Source organism: Aulostomus chinensis, chromosome 19 (assembly GCF_037954235.1).
Source record: "Aulostomus chinensis isolate RoL2024-O1b breed Wild chromosome 19, RoL_Achi_v1.0, whole genome shotgun sequence".
Taxonomy (NCBI): domain Eukaryota; kingdom Metazoa; phylum Chordata; class Actinopteri; order Syngnathiformes; family Aulostomidae; genus Aulostomus; species Aulostomus chinensis.
Genome location: NC_141338.1, coordinates 11,319,480 through 11,341,201, shown reverse-complemented (window position 1 = coordinate 11,341,201; position 21,722 = coordinate 11,319,480). Strand labels below are relative to the sequence as shown.

Sequence of the window (21,722 nt, the reverse complement as noted above, 5' to 3'; positions counted from 1 at the left end):
AAATAAAGCGTGTTTTTACCTAGCGGTGCTGTACCTACTGGAATGTGGTGAACTCAGGTGTGACATCACTCCCGACCAAAAAACATAGCATATGTGTCTGCTTTATTATTGGCGTGGAGCTCCCTCGTGGTCGGTAGGGGTTTTGCACTTCTTCTCATTGCCAGCGGGTGGAGACGCTAGTTCCGCACTGCTGAATTAAAATTCTTACAACACAATTAACAACAATTAACTCAATTATTTTCGATATATTTATTTTGTGCCTTTTTTTCCTTTTGATTAAACTGCCAAAAAGCTTACGGTATGTATCTTTTTTTTTAAATCCTGTAATCGTAAAAAAACGAAGAGAGTTTCCCTCTTAATATTGTGGCGACAAAATTATGTGTAGAGGTTGCAATGGGCACTATTTTCATTTTATTCTGCCATGTTAATGTCTGCTACCAAACTGTGTCTAAGAAAGGCTCAGGAAGAGTTGTGAGACAGGAAACCTACTGGGATCCAAGCCTGAAAGCCTGATTTGAACACGGATGAGCAGACGCAGAGCTGCAGGCTGATTAATTGTACAAGTGGAGATGAAGAAAGAACTAACAGCAACTGTGCAAAAAAGAAGCCGTATAAACAAATCAAAGCTCAAATTAAGTAACGTGTCTTGGTTGCAATGTTTGGGAAATTACACTCAACAAAAACAAGGAGGCAGACTCACCCAGTCAACTCATTAGCGAGCTCTGCTGCTCTCTCAGCCTTGACGGCAACATCCCAAACAGCTTTTACTGAAACTTCAGACCAGACGGTTGCTATTCTCTGTCTTCAGCATACCAGCATCTCTGACTAACACACTCAGGCAGACCTCAATCTGTTTACATCATTTAAAAGCTTATTGATTCGTTTGTCTCTCGGAATTTCCTGTAAAAATAAATTCATGACATTCCTTCTGCTGTCAGATGCACAGTTAACGCACTCGTGTTCCAGCGCCTGCGGTGAGACAATGTTAACCAAAGAGGACAAAAAAAGCACTCAAACAATGTAGAAAACATGTCTTCATTGAAGGGAAGTTCTAGTCTCCCTACACTTCTTATTTATTATCAATCCACCAAACGTTCCCACGTCAGTCGAGGGTGAAGAACTTTTAGGCGATAATGTGCCTTTTTGAATCATATTTCTGCTGTTGTCGTGTATCTATAACTCGTCATTTCAAACGAGCATTAAACCAGCTGGATCGGGCCTTTTTGCTCCTCTCCTTTGTCGTCCCCTCTCCTCCGTTCAAGCCTCTTCTCCTATTTTTAAATCCCTTCCTTGCATTGATTTTCCTCCGCCCTTCTGTTCCCCGTGGGATTTTTCTTTTTCTTTTTTTCCACTCCCTTATTCTAAGAGTCCATTTTGCTGAACAGTTGCCACACAGAGCGGTTCTGCAGTTTGAGCCCAGGCTCTGGGGAAACACACTGTCAGATGGGGAGAGGAAGGAGGAGGAGGCGGAATGACTGCAAGGTTGCTGATTAGAACATATGTATTTTCCTTGTTCTGGCTGGTGTTTCCCGGATCGATCTGGAATTCTGTTCTTATTTGGGGATGAAAAAAAAAAAGGATTACCTATCATATAAACCCGTATTGCATCCTCACACTCTTAGATTCATATGAAAGTGTCTATTTAATCAACACTGAAATGTGCAGCAGCCAAATTGAATTGTTTTCCCTGAAATAGATGGGTTGCTAATCTTTCCGACGTAACACATAAATCAGAATTCAAAAGCTTTATTACTGGAGCTGGTTTTGCTTTTATATCAGTGTTACTGCAAATCACTTGTGTGAGGTTTCTGAGGAAATATCCCTGAAGGATTCCTTTAATGTCTTCGTGATTGGTATCGAATTTCAGATTAATCAAGCGCATATGTTTTATTATGCAAAAATTAACCTTCCAGCACATATTGAAGATATTGAAAAATAGATTTCATTACTTTGCCTTTACTGCAGGGGGGTGTAATTGATGCTTGGCGTTTACAGCAGTTATTACAGGCAACCACAATACACTTAGAGAAATTACCGTTTCCAAGATACGTCTCGTTTTTATCCTTAAGCTTCAGAATTAAGTCTATCGAGTGTTTTCTGTTGTGTACGTCTCAGCTTAATAACTTCTAGGATTTAGTTAAGTGTTCAGTCTTGCGGGGTTGTGGCGGCGGATGATAAGAGGGAAATGAGTCGTGGTCATGACAGCTGTTCAGGCAGGTGAGCGCTGATATTCCGACCCAGATGTCACACTGCTCAGTTTCCTCTCGCAGCCCACGCTGCAAACGCCGGCCAAAAAAATTCATCTCATCTACCAGGATAAAAAGGAGGTTTCTGTTGTTCAGTTGGATCAAGGGGGCGGGATTTTTTTAGACCATCACATCACCTCTGGTTGATAAGCAGGCGCTTGACCTCCATGGTGGTTATTTTTAAAAGAAACAACTCTTTAGTCAATGGGTCTCACCGGGGGGGGGGGGGGGGGGGGGGCGTGGTTGACCTGAACAAATAATAACCAACCCCAACTATTGGCCAGGGATAAAAGAAGAAGGGATGAAAAATAGGAGAGAGGATTTACCACAGGACAGAGAGACACAAATAAACTCGGAGCCTCTCTGCCAGCGACCTCTCAGGCTTGGAGTCAAAGAAACTGGAGCAGATACGAAAACAAGCAGGCTTTGTCACAGACGTTAGTTTCTGCCAGCGAGAGGAAAAAAATAGAGCAATTCAGGGATTAAAAAAAGTTAAAATTATGAAATGAAAATTGATTTTATAATTTGCCATTTAGATTTTTTCCTCATTATTTTTGTTTTTCAACTTAAACAAAGGAGAATTCTGATTTTTATGACATTTGATCTCATATTAACATTTTGATTATTCAAATTTCATTCAATTTTTTTTCTTGATGCCTAATTTTGACTTTTTATCTGATTATTTCCACTGGAACATTTTTAGAACCAAGGCAATATTTTCATCTTCTTTTTTTTTTTTCTATTAAGCTCAGAAATGTGCCACTGCAATTATGAGAGGGCTAAGGAAGGAAATGTCTCCTCTTCTAGAAGCCTGCTGCCAATAAAGGCCTGGTTCACTCTGCAGCTGAGGAAACTGAAGGCTGCCATTACTGTTTTAGCAAATATGATCAAATTTATGAAACTGCCTACCGGCTCTGGGCTTCAAATACTCAGTAATATTCCAACAATTTGTCTGGAACTTGCTGTCTGATTTGTCTTCCGCTTTGCAAAATTCTCCCATATCACATCATTCTGTGCTTCAGAGCGTGATGCTGGCACCCCCGCTAGTCATTTCCTACCTTGTGCACACGCGTGTGCACCCACACACACCTGCGACCTGCAACCCCTAGATGAGACTCTCCTTTACTTACAATTTCAGCCCTTGATTGGCAGTGTTAGATTGTCCTTGCCGCATCAACAAGGTCAGCATCCATTGTCTGGTTTGCAGGTTAAACACACAAACGTCATGCTCATGGCTTTGCCAGTGTTACAAACTCTGTGTGTGTGTGTGTGTGTGTGTGTGTGTGTGTGTGTGTGTGTGTGTGTGTGTGTGTGTGTGTGTGTGTGTGTGTGTGTGTGTGTGTGTGTGTGTTACATTTGCATCCCACCGGCCAGTCACAGTCTTTCACACACCTGCTTCTGACCCCTTTTGCAGCTGATTTCAACAACGGTGACACTTCCAGAGCAGCCTCGTCGTATCAGCAGCTAATTACCGGAGAAGCACTCACTGGAATTCTCTCTCTAGCATCCCTCTGCTCTGCTGAGGCTAATTTGCGCTAATCTTTAAAGAAATCCCTTCTACTTCCTTTCCTCACTGTTATTTTGAGCTCCTCTCTCTTAAATGATCCTCCTAGAGCTGCAGCAGTATTGGTGAGCTGCTGCAACTCTTTTTTTCTTTGTCCTCGCTCGTGTAGATGTTGGTGACCTGCTTTATTAATCCCTCAAGGTCTCGTCTGTTCTCATGTCATGTAAATTATAATCTATCTTTATGTTCTCTCTGGACCTGCATAAACAGAAGGCTCGTTTAAAGCCTGATGATGGCATTGTTGCTGCTTTTTCGACAAGAGATATTCATCGTCTCCAGATTCTATCATTGATCTTATTTTAACAAGAAGACGGTGAGCCGTACCACCATGGCGGGCCCTGATTCATGAATCTAGTTTCAGAGTTGCAAAGCAGACAGCATGCACCAAAATATCGAGGTTAAAAAAAAAATGTTGCGAGGTTCGATTTTTCATGTTTGTGCTGATTTGTGCTACAGTGCAGAGGGTTAGCCTCAAAGCTAGCAGCATCTTCAGAGCCAGGCTCAGTTAAGGTGGCCTGACCTTTAAAGTGGACCAGCTGGACCTGAAGAGCCCATGCAGCTCTTCCTAAAATACAGCCAGCAGGCGAACTCAGGTAGATGAAATGCAAATAAGTGAAGTTTATGATTATTTATTCATAACTAACATGAAATCACGTGTCGCTGACCGGATTCCTTGGCTACTCCGAAACAATGCTTCATTCTTGTTGTTTGTGTAAACTTCAAGATTTCTTTCCAAAACTCGTCTCCCTGGATGACCCAAAACAACCTTGCAAATTCATTTTTCGTCCTTGTTGACTGTTCAGATGGCAAACAAACATAAAATGAAAACAGAATGAACTTGGAATCTTTGGTAAACAAAGTCAGGGAGGGCGCTTTTCCTACGAGTAACATGGTGCTGAGCCTGGTCCCTGACATATGGAACTGGTTAGGACTACTTCACTAGAATCTGATGTTTGGCCTGCTCGCGTCATGTCCTGTTGAGAAAGAGTGTTACAACTCACTATCGGCCCTGAAAGTACAAAGAAACGTTAAGAGGCTAGACAGATGAATCTGACGTACGGTACCTTTACTTTGAAGGGTTTTTGCGATGGTTTTCAGTTTTAATTCATTTACTGTGCCTGTGGTATCTAGAAACTGCACAATGTGTCTGCCTTTAACACATGTGACCTTTTATTGTAGCCATGACACAACCCCCCCCCCCCCCCCCCAAGGGATCCACTGAGTCAACACATTGACCTCTGACAAACCCACAAGGTCGACTTCTACGGCACAAAGAGTAAACAAAACAAAAATCTATCAGAGCAAGAAAAAGAGCACGTGAAAAATACAAAGCAGTGTGTCAAGTACATATTCACAGGCTCATCTTCATCTGGTCCGCTAAACTGCACAACACATTTGATCTGCTTTCAAATTGACCTCCACTTTTAATAGAGACTTAAAGTTCTCACCACCATCCTTGACCATGAATAATTGAGGGTTTCCTGTGGTACAGACTGAGATCCTGGAAGGTGCGGGGGTGGAGGCACTTGGCTCCAGTCATCATGGCATGGTGTCATCTTCATGAAATAATTACAGAATAAACATGTTGATCAGTAAACACGCGGTCGGAGGTGCTTTTTAATTACACTGAAACTGTAAAATGTGAAGCATGTTACCTTAGTAACAGTAATTCAAGAGGTATTTATCCAGGGATTGAACCTCTCTTAACCTCTCATTGATTGGATTTCAGCTGTAAATCTGCGATAAAGCTTGAGAATAAAAGAAACGAGGATGATTGCTTCTCTGATGATGTGCCAGTCTGATTTCTTTATGGCTGATTCCGATCACACTCCCTGTGATCAAGCCCCTTGGTTCTCATTTGGAGCCCTGCATTTTAATGTTGGTTTCATAACTGCGCCTTGACATAGTATAGGAGACACAGGCGCACTCCTGCATGATATACTGTTATGTAACGCAAACTGTTTTCTTTGTGTTGTGTCGCAGTATTCTTTTCTCCCTAAGCATCCAGTTTGTCACATTCAATCATGTCATCGGTGAATTTGTAGCTCATCCGTGGAGGACATTTCTCAGTTTATACATCACACAGTTGCCTATAAAAGGAGGTTTAATAATAATTGCCAGTGCAGCATAAATACGTTGTTATCACTGGTCTGGAATCAGGTATGTAGAAGTAATCCATGTTACATTCATGATGGCGTGTGATTTGTAGCCTAGCAGAGCAGCACAGTTGTAGATTTGCACTGAAAAGTGGGCTTGGATAACATCTATTTCTCTTTTACGCCATTTCACATTTCTGTATTTCGTATTTGCATCCGCACAAAATGCCAGAAATGTTCGTTTGTTATTGGCAAATCATTCACCTCTTATTCTTTTATTATTATTTTTGTTTTAATTGCCTCACAGCTGTATGTCCCTGCTTGTATTTTTATTTTATTGCATTTTCAGTGATTTGGATTGAATTGTGATCTGTGAAACTCTGCCTGTGCCAGATATGAGGGTTTCAGGCACAAACAGCCCGCAAGATGATAGAAAGTAACTCATTGTTGTTTTGCTATGCAGAGCAGGTCCTTTTTTTTCTGTTGTGTTGCTCTCTTGTTCCAAAACACCACTACAGAAGACGGGCAGGAGAGGTAGCACTATGTCAAGGATTTTAATTTAGTGTAACTTTTGGATAATATTGTCTTTTCTCATTGCATCCTTGATTCATATGAAGACCAATATTCCAATATTAACCTGAGTAAAACACTAACACACAAACAGCATTTCTGATGACATTAAAGCTACAGTGCATCATATTTTCATATAAACAAGTTCACACGATGCTCATGGAGCTCATCACTGCCAAGTAAATGTGCACTTGACATTATATGGTGTTTGTAACAATGCTCCTCAGTAGAGCGCGCATGGATTTTTATGGGTGAATGCGAATGAATAATTTAATCATGTCGTTGTGTTTTCAGATCATTTTCACAGAGGTTGTGGTATGGTCAAAGCAATGTATCGACTCTTTTACAACTGCAAGTGTAGCAACAGAGTACAAAGCCCATAATGTAAGCACGTAGGTGTAATAACTCTCCCAGCCAGAAGATGGGGACAAAATGCGTCACTTTAGCTTTAACCTGAATGTGGTCACCGTCAAAGTGTAATGTAGCCATTTTTGCATCCTAATTGCACTATGATGTCCTGCCAGAGTTTATGCAGCATTTTTGTGAAAGTCAAACTGCTTTACAACTCTTGCATTTTCTGCGAGTGTTGCCAACTCAGCTGTAAGTACGGTGTTTTGCATAATTAACAGGAAAAAAATAGCAAGTTAGCAACATGACAGAACAGTTTCAGGTCAAATTCTGGATGGAAACGTACAGTAGGGTTGTAAAAGGGGGCGGGGTCTTCAGTCATTAGCTGGATTAGTCTCTACAGCATGTAAACAGGAATATTTATCAACTCTAGCACATTAACTGCCTGTTAAATGACTGAATGAATGAGCTCAGAAGTGGGATTGTTGCAGTCCATGTGAGAGAAATGTCTTTCTCTCTGTTGTTCACTTCTCATTGACATCAACATTGCCACTTACCCTCAATTCTGTTTCCAAGAACCAAGTGACTGATCTGAGGTGTCAAAACGCTGCACAGCCCCGAGCTGCTGCACTGACGATGGAGGGGAAGCCGTCATCGGCCCTTACGTTAAGTGTTTCACTGAAATGAAATCCGCATCCAAATCAGCTTTACAGCTTCTTCTTTTTTTTTTTTTGCTTCCTAGAAAATGTACCATTGTCCCAATGAAACTGGAGAACACAGGATAGTGTCAGTTTTCACTTTCAAGTACTATTTTCTGTGCAGAACTGCAGTATCGCAGGGGTGAATGTAGCTTAGTTAGCAGGGAATTTAATGGCCTCTCATCAACTCAGGTCAAACTGATGCTAAAACTAGCGGTCTTAAATAAAACTGGTTCAGGAAATCTTCATTGTCCCTCAGTCATAGTCCTGGAGGCACATCCAGATTAAACAGAAGCAGAAAAATGAAGGAGCACCGCGTTACTGTCTCACTTTTCAAAGATGTACATGTACACCAGGCCCTCGTAGGATCTCCCACGGCCGAGCCAGACTTCTGTGCATGTATTATAGACATGCCTGGAGGCGAAACTGCTCTGATCGATCTGAGGAATAAACAAGTCAAGACCAAAGCGTTGATGAAGCAGACATTGATCTGACTGCTCCCATGGGTCCGTGCAGCAGCGTCCACATCCAGCCTTTCTACTGCATTTATTTCATTCCCCTGAAATGAGAGACTCTTTGCATGCTCAGCAGGAAAATACATTTGAATCTCTGTTGCACAGATCGTGTTCCCAGCCGAGATACAATGATATCCAGTCTATATGAGCTGCATGTTCACCAGGTCAACCAGATCAACAACACTTTGATCAATCTATCAACCTGTCAGAGAAAATCACTAACCCCTAACCCACTCTATTTAGGTCAGAGGTCACCAATAATAGGAGCCAGGTTTTGTTTGCCACACTCATGTAATATAAATGATTCATTAGCTCACTGGTTTAATTAGATGATGGTTGATGCTGGGTGTGGTCAAAACATTTAGATGAAAACAGGACAATATTTTCGTAAAAGTGTTTTCTGGATGAAAGTTAAAAGAGTACATCTCATGTCTGTACAGTAAATCTGAACTTACAGCAGGGTAGCTTAGCTCAGCGTAGAGACTACGAGGGAAGAGCCACCCTGCCTCTCTGCAGTTGTTAAAAAAAACCCACTAACACACAGTAACATGATGTGATTTTGCTGAGCATCCACAAAGGAGTTCTTGTTGTGTTTGTTTGTCAGCAGGAATACGCAGAAATTATCAGGCTAATTTCACCAAACCGTGTGGAGGGATGAAGAATGGACCAACGAAGAACCCGTTAATTTTGGGGGACATATTATTCATAGCCTGAAGGAAACTGAAATTACATTGTGTTGTAGTGACAGATGCACTTTTTGTTATGCTTGAGGACCAGCTTATCATTGCTTGCAGCTTTAATTAGGGGCCGGCGCCACTGCTGGGTTGAGATCTTTGATAACTTTTGACAACGAGACTTGGTCAGAGAGTAGTGGAAGCATATATTAACATAAGGTAAAGACTGTTGGTTCCATTGTGAAGGCTTTCAACTGATCTGGACCCTCTGTAGCTGTGAACAATGCTGTTGCTGATTATTTCTTTAACTTCATGTGCTCCCATTTATGAATTTTGTCACTGCGGTTGAGGAAGCGTCGATCGCTGGTAGATTGCTATTGTTTTATCATCAAGACTCAGTCAACTCTTATTAATCTAACCAAGCCAGCCAGTATTTCTACAGAACAGCGAGTAAATAGAACCTCCAACACTCCCCCATGTCTCTAACTGTATTACGGATTCATGAGAGTAAATGAAGGGTAACATGTGTCCTATGTGGGTGGACAGATTACAAGTTTCTCCTGCCATTTGCTTTTAACTCTCACCCTGAGGGCAGAATATTGAAGGGTTTTATGATTCTCCTTCTTGTTAAAATGTCACTTTAATATAAAGCAAGGACAATGCACATGAAGGCTGGACCCTCCAGCACTCCGTCTTCTTTTCGGGTTCACTGAAGAAGTCGTGTTTGCTTACTAACGCTGATGATGGGCACTTAACTTTTAAGAACATAACATCTGAAAAGCCGAGACAACCAGACGTGGCAGGGACAGATAGAAAAAAAGGTGAATGGCGGGAACTAAAAAAGAAACTTTGATCTATTTTGGTGATGTGTTGCACAAAAAGGATGAAAAAGTGACAGCATTACAACAGTAAGTGGTAAATACTCGTGTCAAACGGTACATTTATGATGCATTATTCTTCAATTTGAGTGTCGGCACTGTTGTTACATTAAACTCTCTTATATCAGCAGCCTTCAAGATCATTCAAACAAATGTTGGTGGCCTCCAGTGTGAGTTTTATCTGGGACATTTTAAATACAGATTACACAACAAATATATCCAACCAAGCAATCTGTCAACCCTTAGAATTCACCATCACTGTAAATATTTAATGCTGCTGCTAGTTCTTGTACGGTGTTTTTATGTCGACTCGCTTGTGTTTTTGGTTTGCTTTGTTTTTGCGAGGATCAGAATTTATTAGTCTGTGGGTTTTTTTTATGTTTGTGGAACGAGATGCAACTGAACTGATTTGTATGAGATAACTAGATTCTGTACCAACTGCTGAGACTGGGGGAATTGCATGCTCACACACAGACAAACCTCCTACCTTTCTCTGCATTATAGCCTCTGTCATAATGTCAGAAAATGAGAAAATACAATAAACTTTTCACAAAAAAGACTGAAATGATACATCAATTATCAAAAAAGTTGTCTTCTTTTCATCGACGTATTCACTTGATATGCGGTGTTTATTCAGTTAGCTAAACAATCTAGTAACGGTAGCTCAACGTGGCTGGCTGACTGAAACTTGTTGCTAAGGGTCGACGTTCTCACTCCTATTTCCGATGAAATACAGATATCTCTCATTTTGAGCCCATATTGCATCACAATATGAAAACATTCTGTTTATATCTCGTACACTGTGGGTAACTGCTGTTTAACCGCCCGGGGGAACGGTTTGTCATTCCTATTACCCCGCCAGTGACGCTGTCAGGAATTCTTAATTCCATGAGATATTCTTCAGTAGAACACAGTGTAAAAGAAGCCTCATTAGAGGACACATTCTCTGGCGTTGTTGTTCTGACCTTCTCTAGACGTTTGCTCCCTCTGCCTACACAACATTTCAATATTGCAAACCCCAGATGTTTTCTTTCCTACCTCTGGGGTTTACATAACTATAGAGCAGAAAGGACCCTTGTTCAGAGCGTAAAAGTTAACAACATCCCGAGGTAAGATGGCCTATGAAAAGCAATTAGATAGTCTGCCTGAACTCATATTTAAGCAGCCAATAGTTTGACACATGAGAGTCAGCTCTTATAGATTCATTTACTGTTGTACGGGTTGCTCCCAAGGATGCCGATAGATAGATTTCCCTCAGACATTTGCTTTGCTATGAATCGATGCAGGGGGACACTTGCTTTGCATCATGTTTATGTGGGTAGAGCATCCTTTGAAGTTGTTTGTGTCTGAACAGGGCCAGGAGGATGCGCACCACAGCCTACGAGCATGGTAGCCAGATCAGAGGCAGCGAGATGCAGCATTTTTGTTGTGATCATTTCATGGTGTGAGACTATAGTGGCTTTAGAAAAGCTAGCTGTGCCCATGGGCCTGCAGCCAGATGAGCAGAACTGTAGGCGGGAACGATGTCCACGCAGCCAGGAGGCAGTGGGTTTGGAAGGAAGTCATCTTTACTCTGTCTCATTAAAAGAACATTAGAGTCCACCCTTCTCTGCACCACCCACTCAGATACTGTACCTAACCGGCTCAGCTCCAAACGGGAAGGAAACTCCTCCCACACAGATACGGGTGAGAGGGGAAGGATCCAGCAGGGCTAGGGAACGCTGGCTATAAATAAGTCAGAGAAGACAGAAGTCTCTAGCCATCATCAGCTTCATCGCAGTGACATCCTCTCCATCAGTGACACAGGAAAGTGATTGTGGGATTTAGCAGACATTTAAAACAGAGTTAAAGTCAATACAGGAAGCAGACCAAACACCTCTGCATCCTACCTTTACAACACATCCAGAACCACTGCCTGCCTCATCCTCAACCAAACCACGTTTTCACATTATCCCCTAATACAGTGTCACTTTTATTTATATCAAACGCTTGTTCTAGCTGGCATACTTCCTAAAACCTAGAGGCAGCGCCATGACTAGGACCTTAATTCAGCTTGTAGACGTCTGCAAGCAGGGACTGTGAAGTTTGGAAAATATTTGACCAGTTACAACAGTTTCCAGGTGGATGGTGAAACATCAAAACTGGTAGCCTCACCATGGTTCCAGTATTTAAGTCATTACTGAGTTCCGATGGTGTTTCTGACCAAATTTGAGATGATCATTTTGTTGTGTTCAACAAATGTGTCTTTTCCTGTGTCCAACAGGAGACACGATGTCCAATCTGATTTTCATGGGTTCTTCTTTGGTCCATTCTACACCCATCCATCCATCGTCCATCGTCGTCTTCGGCTTATTCCTTACTAGTAAGGGTTGCGGGGGGGCTGGAGCCTATCCCAGCATCTACTGGCGAGAGGCGGGGTTCACCCTGGACAGGTCGCCAGTCCATCACAGGCCAACACATAGAGACAGACAACCATTCACACTCACATTCATACCTACGGTCAATTTAGAGTATCAATCAGCCTCGTCCCCAAATTGATGTCTTTGGACAGTGGGAGGAAGCCGAAGTACCCAGAGAGAACCCACACAGGAACAGGGAGAACATGGAGACTCCACACAGAAAGATCCCGCGCCCGAGCCGGGACTCGAACCTGGAACCTTCTTGCTGTGAGGCCACAGTGCTAACCACTGCACCACCGTGCAGCCCCCATTCTACACCCCCCAACCAAATTTAGTGAAAATCAGCCTCATAATAATTCAAGTGACAATCAATAACTACATTAGTAGTAGTGCTGTAGTAGTGGTCGTAGTTGTAGATCTGAAGTAACTACAGATTGTGTACAGTGGGGAAAGTAGAACATCTTATTTCTGTTCCTCTCATGATCCCTCAGATTTATTTCAAGGGTTCTTATATAGAAAGTACTGCATTATTGGACCCTTCAATATTTGATTTACCTTTATTTTTATGTGTAACTAACAATGAGAGTTACAGCCGGCCAGATAAGAGTCTTAAAGAACTTACAACCATTTACAAAAGATCAAAATCAAATCGAAATTGAGTGAGAGAGACAAAAAAGGCAGAGAAAGAGGCTAAAAGTGAGAGGCAGTGATTGAGCCTATGAAGGGGGGGGGGGATTAATTGTTGTAGCCTACTGCTGGAATCAATAATCCTGCGAATCACAGCGCTGGTGTGCTGCACATCTCTTTCTTTTCCTGAACCGAGTAGCGAGGCTGACAGATGTAAAGAGCACAGCCTGTCAAATTACGAGGCTCCCAGACAAACCAGGGCGATGTTTGGATAATCCTCGCCTCCTCTTAGAACCACAGCGCAAGAAAACAGTCCAACACATAGAGGATAAACCTAAGGCCAGTTAAAGGGAGCGTTTGTCGGCATGTCTCCCACGCTTCCAGCTCATTATCATTTGTTTGGCAGATGTCTTCCCTTTAAATGCTTCCAAGTGTTTTTACTGGAAACCGTGAGGAAGCGCGTCTGTCTGTCAACGCTGACATGAACTCAGCAGATAGCTCTCCTCTGCATATTTCAATGCATCTTGGCATTGAGAGAACATTTTGTTTAGGATTCTGGATGCTAGCAGCAGCAGCATGATCCAACCTGACAGGTGTAGTAGTTCTTTAAGGTGGACTCAAAGAGAAGATCGCTCTTGCTGTCCCTTATCATCCATCCATCATCCACCCTTTTCTCAATCCCAATATCTCAGAAAAGGTTTATCTCATTCTCACAAACCTTCAGGGAAGGGGGAGCACCATTCAATCCATTTTTCAAAGTGGCCCTCATTGGCTTAAGGGAATTTGTCATGGTGTCCATGCTCGGAGCGGATGTTGATGACAGCTAAAAGAGAGACTTTAACAGGCTGCAGGATCAGAGACGGCGACACCACGTTCTCTTGGCTGTTAGTCTGCATCATCCACTTTCCCTTTTAAGTTTGTGCGTCCATTTGTCCCATAGATGTCAACACTTCACCTCTGGAACTTCTGGAAGAGGTTAGGTTTTGATTTTGTCTTTTTTTTTTCAAAATTTGCCTCAAATGTCCAATGGGATTCAAGGATGTACTGATTGGTGGTCAAGGGTCAAAGGTCAATGTCACTGCCCCTTCAAATGGATACAATATCTATAAATTCTACAATTTAAACTGGGACATTTGTGGGCTGTGTGTGTGCAAAAGTCATACAAAGCAAAAGAACAACAAAGTTATACAAGCAAAACAGCTGTACAACAGCAGTTAAATGAGCTGTTAAGAGTCGTTTTAATCGTATTGTCATCTTCTTTATCACGAATGACGCTCACACAAATAGTCACACATTTGCTTATCAGCTTCAAATAGTTTGTACAGGGAAAACACACACACACACACTTTTGCCCTGAGGGTGTAACTTCAACCGCAGCAACTCTGATTGTGGTGAGAGCGCGCCAGTGTTTCGCCTGTCCTCCAGTCATCAGTAGTTGTGTACTCTTTGATGGCTCTGAGGTAGTTAAGAGAGTTTTACTGGCCTGAAGTGATGCCCTCGGCGGCACGGTGGTGCAGTGGTCAGCACCGTCGCCTCACAGCAAGAAGGTTCCGAGTTTGAGTCCCGGCATCAGCACAGGATCTTTCTGTGTGGAGTCTGCATGTTCTCCCTGTTTATTTAATTGTTAATTTATTTCATGAAACCTCAGTGAAAGATGTGTGTGAGGCCCTCAGGCCGATGGTGACACACTTTACTGCTTTAGATTTGGCCCAAATATCCTCCACAGCAGTCTGCAGGCTCCCAAGTGAGACTGGAGCAGAGACGAGCTGCGAGGGGGTCTGTCAGGGCCATGGTCTCAAGTCCAAGTCAAAGCTTCAGTCTTGAAGGTCAAAACTCAAGTCTGACCCACCAGTTGATAACTTTTATCTTCGGATGTAAAGTGATTTTGCAAAACATGACCCAAAGTGGATTTTTAATGATTTCAGATTAAAAAAAAAAACTTTTTTCAACACACAGTAACACGTCACTACACATCGACATATTTAGTACATTTGAATCCTTTATTTTTTCATTGCCTGGAGAAGAGCAGCCCAGAGATGGCCCGGGTCATCAAAGTAGGGACGGTTCAAAGCAGTCCAGATCCTGAACCCTGGCAGGCCCATCTGTAGTCAGGCCACACTGGTGCAGGGCACTGTAGCAGCTCATGTCTGACCATGAGGGGAATAGTGGCCTGACAAGCGAGGGGCTGCACCCGAGGGTGGAGTTGAGGGACTGCAGGGCGGCGGCTAATTCTTCTGGACCAGTTTAAAGATGGTGCAGATCTTCTTGGTCAGCCACCATATCACTCAGGCTAGCTTTCAGCTGGCAGAGTTTTCCCAAAAACCTGTCCTGATGGCTCAGGAACACTCGAAAGGCAGGGTCCATGGGCTCCACCTGGTACATGGACATGCAGAGGACAGTTAGCACACTGACAGGCAATTGAAAATAAAACTGTTGCCACGGATTTCTTCTGGATCAGCAGTCCTACCTTATCACCGCAGTGGTCTGGTTCAAGAGGCACCTGGGTGGGCCCTGTGGAGGAGCCATGGTCCTCTCCATCACTGTCCTCCTCCACTGAAAGACATCAAAGCAATATTTCAATGACACGTGTCTCTGTCTGTAGTTTTGTACTCAGTGGATCTCTGATTAATGTTTTTGTGTATTTGACTTTCAATTCTTACCGTCTTTCTCATCATTAGTGGGGTTCACGTCACCAGTGAGGTTATCATCAACTGGGGTGTTCTCAACAGAAGTGGCGTTCCTGTCAACGTTGGGGTTCTCGTCATCAAAAGGGTTCACTTCACCGTTGACGTTATCATCAACGGGGGAGTCCTTGTTCTCCTCAGAAGTGGCGTTCCTGTCAACATTGGGGTTCTCGTCAGTCGTAGGGTTCACATCACAGCTGACGTTATCATCAACGGGGGAGTCCTTGTTCTCCTCAGAAGTGGCGTTCCTTTCAACATTTGGGTTCTCGTCAGTCGTAGGGTTCACATCACCGTTGACGTTATCATCAACGGGGGAGTCCTTGTTCTCCTCAGAAGTGGCGTTCCTTTCAACATTTGGGTTCTCGTCAGTCGTAGGGTTCAGATCACCGTTGACGTTATCATCAACGGGGGAGTCCTTGTTCTCCTCAGAAGTGGCGTTCCTTTCAACATTGGGGTTCTCGTCAGTCGTAGGGTTCACATCACCGTTGACGTTATCATCAACGGGGGTGTTCTTAATCACATCAGAGGTGGCGTTCCCATCCACAGGGGCGTTCATCTGTTTTCAACCCCCCAAAAAAATTCAGCAGTGAGATGATGAACATCACTATGTAAATATGCTGAAGAAATAAAGAAGAGCAATGAATCGTTCAGACAGAGCTGTGACTTACCTCATCGTCATCAGGGTTGTCCTGAACAGGCGTGGAGGCACAGCAGAGGAATGGATGAACTGCATCCATAACTCTATCCAGGAAATTCCAAAGGAAAGACATCGTTCAGGTATTCCAAAATAATATTCTAGATTGCTTGATGAGTTTGCTGTCAGTTGCTTGTCTGCGATGGTAAACCTTGAGCAAATGTTCCTTAATATAGGAACTGGACAGATGCTGCTTTTTGAGGTCATAATGTGATGTCAGATTTTGATTGTCAGGTTTTCATCAGACTGTGATCAAAGAATGAAGGAATGGAATTTTTTCTCATAGCACATCACTGTCACATCAAAGCTGACATCAAGGAGCCATTTCATGAAAGGTTGAGCCTAATGACCTCATGACCTCATGACCTTTCCCTAAATGTGATGGGTAAAATACATAGATTATATTTATTTATGGCAGCACGGTGGTGCAGTGGTTAGTTCTTACACATCATAACAAGAAGGTTCTGGGTTTGAGTCCTGGCTCCATCACGGGATCTTTCTGTGTGAGTCTCCATGTTCTCCCTGTTCTTGTGTGGGTTCTCTCTGGTACTCCAGATTCCTCCCACAGTCCAAAGACATCAAGAGGGGACGAGGCTGATTGATACTCTAAATTGACCGTAGGTGTGGCTGTGAGTGTGAATGGTTGTTTGTCTGTGTAGGTTGGCCCTGTGATGGACTGGTGACCTGTCCAGGGTGAACCCCGCCTCTTGCCCGTAGCCGCTGGGATAGGCTCCAGCCCCCCCCCCCCCGTGACCCTTAATAGGAACAAGCGGAAGAAAATGGATGGATGGAAGTGATGCCCAAAACTAGAACAGCTGCTGCCTTTCAGTGGATGACATCAGCTCATGCAGGAGACAGAGCTGGTAACATGAGGGAGGGAGACACATTTAAATGCAAATTCTCTCTTTACATTATTGATTGCTGTGCTTGCTCGCTCTCTCGCTCTCTCGCTACACTCGAGTGGTGGCCGCCATCTCTTTTTTGCACACTACGCAGTTGTTGGGTGTAACCCCAGAGCCTTTGAAATCAATAATGTGATGAAGATCGTTTGTCTTTACACACACAAGCTAAGTGGTTCGTCTATGTGTTACAGTCTCAAGACCACCCTGAAGAGGAAGCTGTCAGGTGACGTGGTCAACCTCTCCGGCATCCCGCTCTCTGGCAGAGACGTCCACCGCGTGGCCTTCTACCTCCAGAGCAGCAGTGACGCGGTGTCAGCGGTGGACCTGAGCTTCACCGAGCTGCAGGATGAGAGCTTAAGGCTGCTGCTGCCCTACCTCAGCTGCCTGCCCAAACTGACCATACTCGCCGTCAACGGCAACCGTCTGACAGTGGCCATCTTGAAAGACCTAACAGACGCGGTAAAAGACCCCAAGAAGTTCCCGACTCTGGCCTGGATCGACCTGGGCAACAATGTTGATATCTTCACTGTGCCGCAGCCGCTGCTCGTGGCTCTGCGGCGCCGCTTTGGTTTGCGCAGCAGCCTTCCAACCATATATGAGTACAGTGAGGTGCAGGCGTTTGGTGGATACAACCCAAACATGGAGACATCTGTGGAGGAGCCCAGTCTGTGTGAGGAAGGCAATGAAGAAGACGATGAAAGAGAGGAGGAGAATGACAGGCTGGAGCTTCGAGCCTGGAGCTTTGGAGAGGAAAACGTGTCAAAAAACGTGCCGCTGCACTTCTGTGGGAGGTGATCACCCAGAGCGGGATTCTTTTCGACTGGCAGCCCCGTTTATCCCTCTGCATCACCTCGATATTTGTCTCGTCTCCTGTGTTAACAGGTGCCAGCGTGGCAGCAAGATACTGTGACCTCACGTTTCCAAAATAACTTCAGATACTGTGTTCATGTCCCTGTGGAGGCTCTGACCTCAGGAACTCCTGCTCTGTGGTTGTACAGACGGACAGAATCCATTTAAGGGTTGATTTCTTCTTCATGTATCCAGGTGTTTTCCAGTGTTTTCACACACCTTCCCAGTGTTTCTCACTGGAGTAGCTGGGCAGATAAGTGCCTTGCACAAGGGCAACTCAGCAGTAGCTGTTGAGGAAGGAAGAGGGGTCTGTTTTAATTCACATCCCTCGTGCACATTCACCCCGCGGGTCCAGAGATCTGCCCCATTTTTGTGAAAAGTTAGTAAATACCCTCATTAAGAAATGAACCATTTCTACTTTTATCCTCTTGATGCGCTTCCAGGTTTCCCTGTGTGGTCGAAGGATTCAGGAATTATTTTGAAAACAACTCATGAAGAATCCATTTTCAAGTACGTTTTCAGCCCTAATGACTCATTAGACATTATATGCTGATGCTGTAGACTGCTGCATAGATAACACACACACACACACACACACACACACACACACACCGTGTGAGCTGCTGATGGACTGATTACTGCCTCTAACTGGCCTCGTTAGCCTCCTTCAGTCACAGATGGTGAGCAGAGGATCTATTTTCTCTCAGCAAATAGGACTAGCTAGCCCCAGATCATTTTGTGCACTGGTGGCTTATGAATGATTCTATTTACAGTATGAATCAGACCACAAGCAACAAGAAAAGATGGCCTCTCTCTCTCTCTCTCTCTCTCTCTCTCTCTCTCTCTCTCTCTCTCTCTCTCTCTCTTTCCCTGGCAGTCCTGCTCTGTTCGTCTCTTCTGTAGTGCTATCGTGAGCACATCAGTCTTTCTTGTGGCATGAATAAACTTTTTATTAGATGTCTCATCTTTTTGTTCTGTTTTTGGTTTTTTTTGGTTGTTTTGTTTTTAATGGACTTGACTTGTGATTAAACCCCCCTACCCCCCCCCCCCCCAACCTCACCCCCAGGTTGTTAACGTGGTCTCTTCTCTTTTCTTCTGTTGTTGCATGTGTGCGTGTGTGTGTGTGTGTGTGTGTGTGTGTGTGCGTGCGTGCCAAGTGCGTTGCTGAGTAAATTACTACCTTTGATCATAGAAATGAAATGTTTACTCATTTGCACTTTAAGGACGACTCAGTCCCTGAACACACAGGCTTTGTGTTTTTTTTTAAGGGTTGTTGTTATTGACAGGACTGACTGATTCACCCACAAATGCTAAAATTGAATACATGTTTTATCTCAGCTTCTTTATTCAGTGGATAAGTCATCAACCCTCATATAAAATCTCCTGTCATGGTGAAACTGTTTGAGTCATCGTGGATCCTCATCGCTCGCTTTTCAAGTGAAAGTGATATTTTGCCTGCTGTTGCTTCACAAATAAATATGTTTTAAAATTTTCTCTTTTTGTGGGCTTTTTGTAAATACGTCTGCTCAAAAATTACAATGTTGCATACTGTATCATCAGTGACATGAATAATGACAGCAGGTTGATGGGGCAAAAACAAAACCAGAAAACTTTATTGATATTCTTATCTTGCATTGCTACCATCTCGGCTACCATTTTGTGAGGAATCAAATGTGCTAGTTGCTTTTTAGCTGGGATTTAAACACCCAAACTTTTGTGCCACCTTTCTAAGTATTAGAAATAAAAGTTACAAAATTAGATTAATGTGATATTCATTACACAGCATATTGACATATTTGCTTTCCCTAACTAAAATACCTCAAACTATGGTAAACAGGCAGATCTATTAAAAAAAAAAATGGTTGAAAATGATTTATTATTTTGTCCTGAAATATAATGTCTGAGCTTTTTAATTTCAAATAGGTTCAGAGTTGTGCAGGAAAACAAAACACTGTTTGAGGTCATATTGGCTGTTTAAGAGCCAGCTAACCAAAGTTTTTACAACCACAGAACGTTTTACTGATGAAGAAGCTGCTGTAGAAACAGACTGTGGCTCGTGATGTGCTGGCGGCTCCTCTTGTCAGCCTTTCGTGTGTCAGTATGACTGTGGACCTGTCAGAGGAAGAATAATATCAGCATCCTGTTGACTTGTAGCCGCTCTGCTTAAGCGGCAGTTTCATGTTTGTGGTGTTGGGGGTGGGGGCGGGGTGGGGGGGGGGTCAGAGTATCCATCTTTGCTCCCCTGCATCCCCCTTAATGAGCAGAGTCAAATAACAAGAGACGACACTGGAGACCCACAAGCCGCTTATGTAGAAATATAAATATATATACAGTATATATATATATATATATATATATATATATATATATATGTACATTATAACGTTCAGTTTGAATTGAATTTGTTTGAGATAGGTCAGATTTGCTCGTACTGGTACATATTTGATATCATTGGTGCGGGTTCAGTTGAGTTCCTCATTCAGGTTTTGTCACGTAAACTTCAGTAATCCATCACCACTGTTACAGACAGTGATAAGACAACAACAACAACAACAACAACAACAACAACAAAACAATTTAGAACACACAACTCATCAACATTTTAGCATTCATGTTTGTGTCACATTTAAAACATTCCACAAACATTTACATCAGAAATGAAGTTCATTCTTCTCTGTCTTCCTTACTCCAGCCTATATCTTTGTAATTCATTTCCAAAGTGTGTGTGTGTGTGTGTGTGTGTGTGTGTGTGTGTGTGTGTGTGTGTGTGTGTGTGTGTGTCCATGATGACAAATGCTACAATGATATATGAGACAGTGTGAGAGACATTGCAACATGCTAGACCAGGACCCTGCACAGTCATCACGCAGTCACTGCTGGCAGCAACAAGAGTCTGACAAAGTGAATCATGTTTATGTCTTAAGATCTGCAATTTGATGCAATTTATTGTCTTTTCTGATTTCTTTTGTAGTTTGGATGATAAGTTATCATAGAGATTTGTCATTCGAATGCCTAAAAACACAGAAAGAAAGCTTCTAAATAAACTGTACTTGTAGTTACAGCAGCTGTAACAAGTTTGGTTAATGTAGCGACAACCAGCTGCAGGTCTTAAAGAAGCCTGTTTGCGCCATCTAGTGGCAGGTTTTGGTAGCACAGGGCAACTGCTGATCCCAGCCTTAATAAAAGTGTGTGTGTGTGTGTGTGTGTGTGTGTGTGTGTGTGTGTGTGTGTGTGTGTGTGTGTGTGTGTGTGTGTATTAGCCCTAATGTTTGTCAGTACTGCAGACAGATGGCTGTTGGACTCCCTCCCAGATTTTTTACTTTCCCTCTCATGATTACTTTTTTTTACTTTTTAAACTTGAAGCAGAAAAACCCCATATACACAATTTGTACTTTTTATCTGGTTCTTATCTAAAGTTATCTGAGGAAATGTAAACTGAGCAGACACCCCTGACACCACCCCCCCCCCCACACACACACACACACACACACACACACACACACACGCGTACACACAGAAAATACAGGGGAAGCAAAACCCCGGTGATTTTTTTTCGCCCACACTTACATGAGAGTTATTGACAAACGGCTTGAATTCCCCTGATAAAAGTGATGTTTCCTGTAAACACGTGTGAAACAAAACTACCAGAGGATTGTGCAACATGGTGCCGAAGCAGCTGTGTGAACAAAGTGTACACATCTGGGAGGCAGCGTGGGAAAAAAAAAAGGCTTCGGTGTATTTTTTCTCATTATGCAAGCAACAGTTTATGCAAATAAGAAAACAGCAAAAAAATGTGCCGTTTCAACTCCTCAGTTGTTTAAGAGTGCAGTGTGAAAATCGATATTTTGACCGTTAACATGAGAAATCAGGAAGAAGTTGAAAGGTTGAAGTCTCATCAATCTATCATCATCAAATATTATGATAAAAATAAACAATCCTCCTGAAGTCATGTCAATCACAGGAGGAGCACAGGTGTGG

The 21,722-nt window shown here is 43.1% G+C and overlaps 2 protein-coding genes and 1 long non-coding RNA gene across 4 annotated transcripts in view; 1 reads left to right on the top strand and 2 right to left on the bottom strand.

Moving 5' to 3' along the window:
* The window catches only part of lrrc75bb (leucine rich repeat containing 75Bb), a 34,739-nt gene extending 15,545 nt beyond the window's left edge, over positions 1-19,194 (top strand). The window contains exon 5 of the mRNA XM_086187561.1: positions 17,087-19,194. Within this exon, the coding sequence (XP_086043687.1) occupies positions 17,087-17,690 (604 nt within the window). The 3' untranslated portion in view covers positions 17,691-19,194. The remainder of the gene's footprint in view (positions 1-17,086) is intronic.
* LOC147244036 (uncharacterized) lies at positions 14,587-16,148 on the bottom strand. Of its 2 annotated transcripts, XM_086187244.1 has the most exons (5): positions 15,968-16,148; positions 15,586-15,855; positions 15,276-15,303; positions 15,083-15,168; positions 14,587-14,988 (listed from the first exon to the last, which is right to left on the bottom strand). In XM_086187244.1, the coding sequence occupies exons 1-5, from the start codon at positions 16,067-16,069 to the stop codon at positions 14,860-14,862; spliced, it is 615 nt and encodes a 204-aa protein (XP_086043370.1). In that variant the 5' UTR covers positions 16,070-16,148; the 3' UTR covers positions 14,587-14,859. The 2 variants fall into 2 exon arrangements, with proteins under 2 accessions (XP_086043370.1, XP_086043369.1); XM_086187243.1 differs by having other exon boundaries at positions 14,590-14,988; positions 15,276-15,855; positions 15,968-16,147.
* A 274-nt stretch (positions 19,195-19,468) lies between the features above and the next one.
* The window catches only part of LOC147244033 (uncharacterized), an 8,028-nt gene continuing 5,774 nt past the window's right edge, over positions 19,469-21,722 (bottom strand). The window contains exon 3 of the long non-coding RNA XR_015110478.1: positions 19,469-19,856. This is a non-coding gene — a long non-coding RNA (uncharacterized LOC147244033). The remainder of the gene's footprint in view (positions 19,857-21,722) is intronic.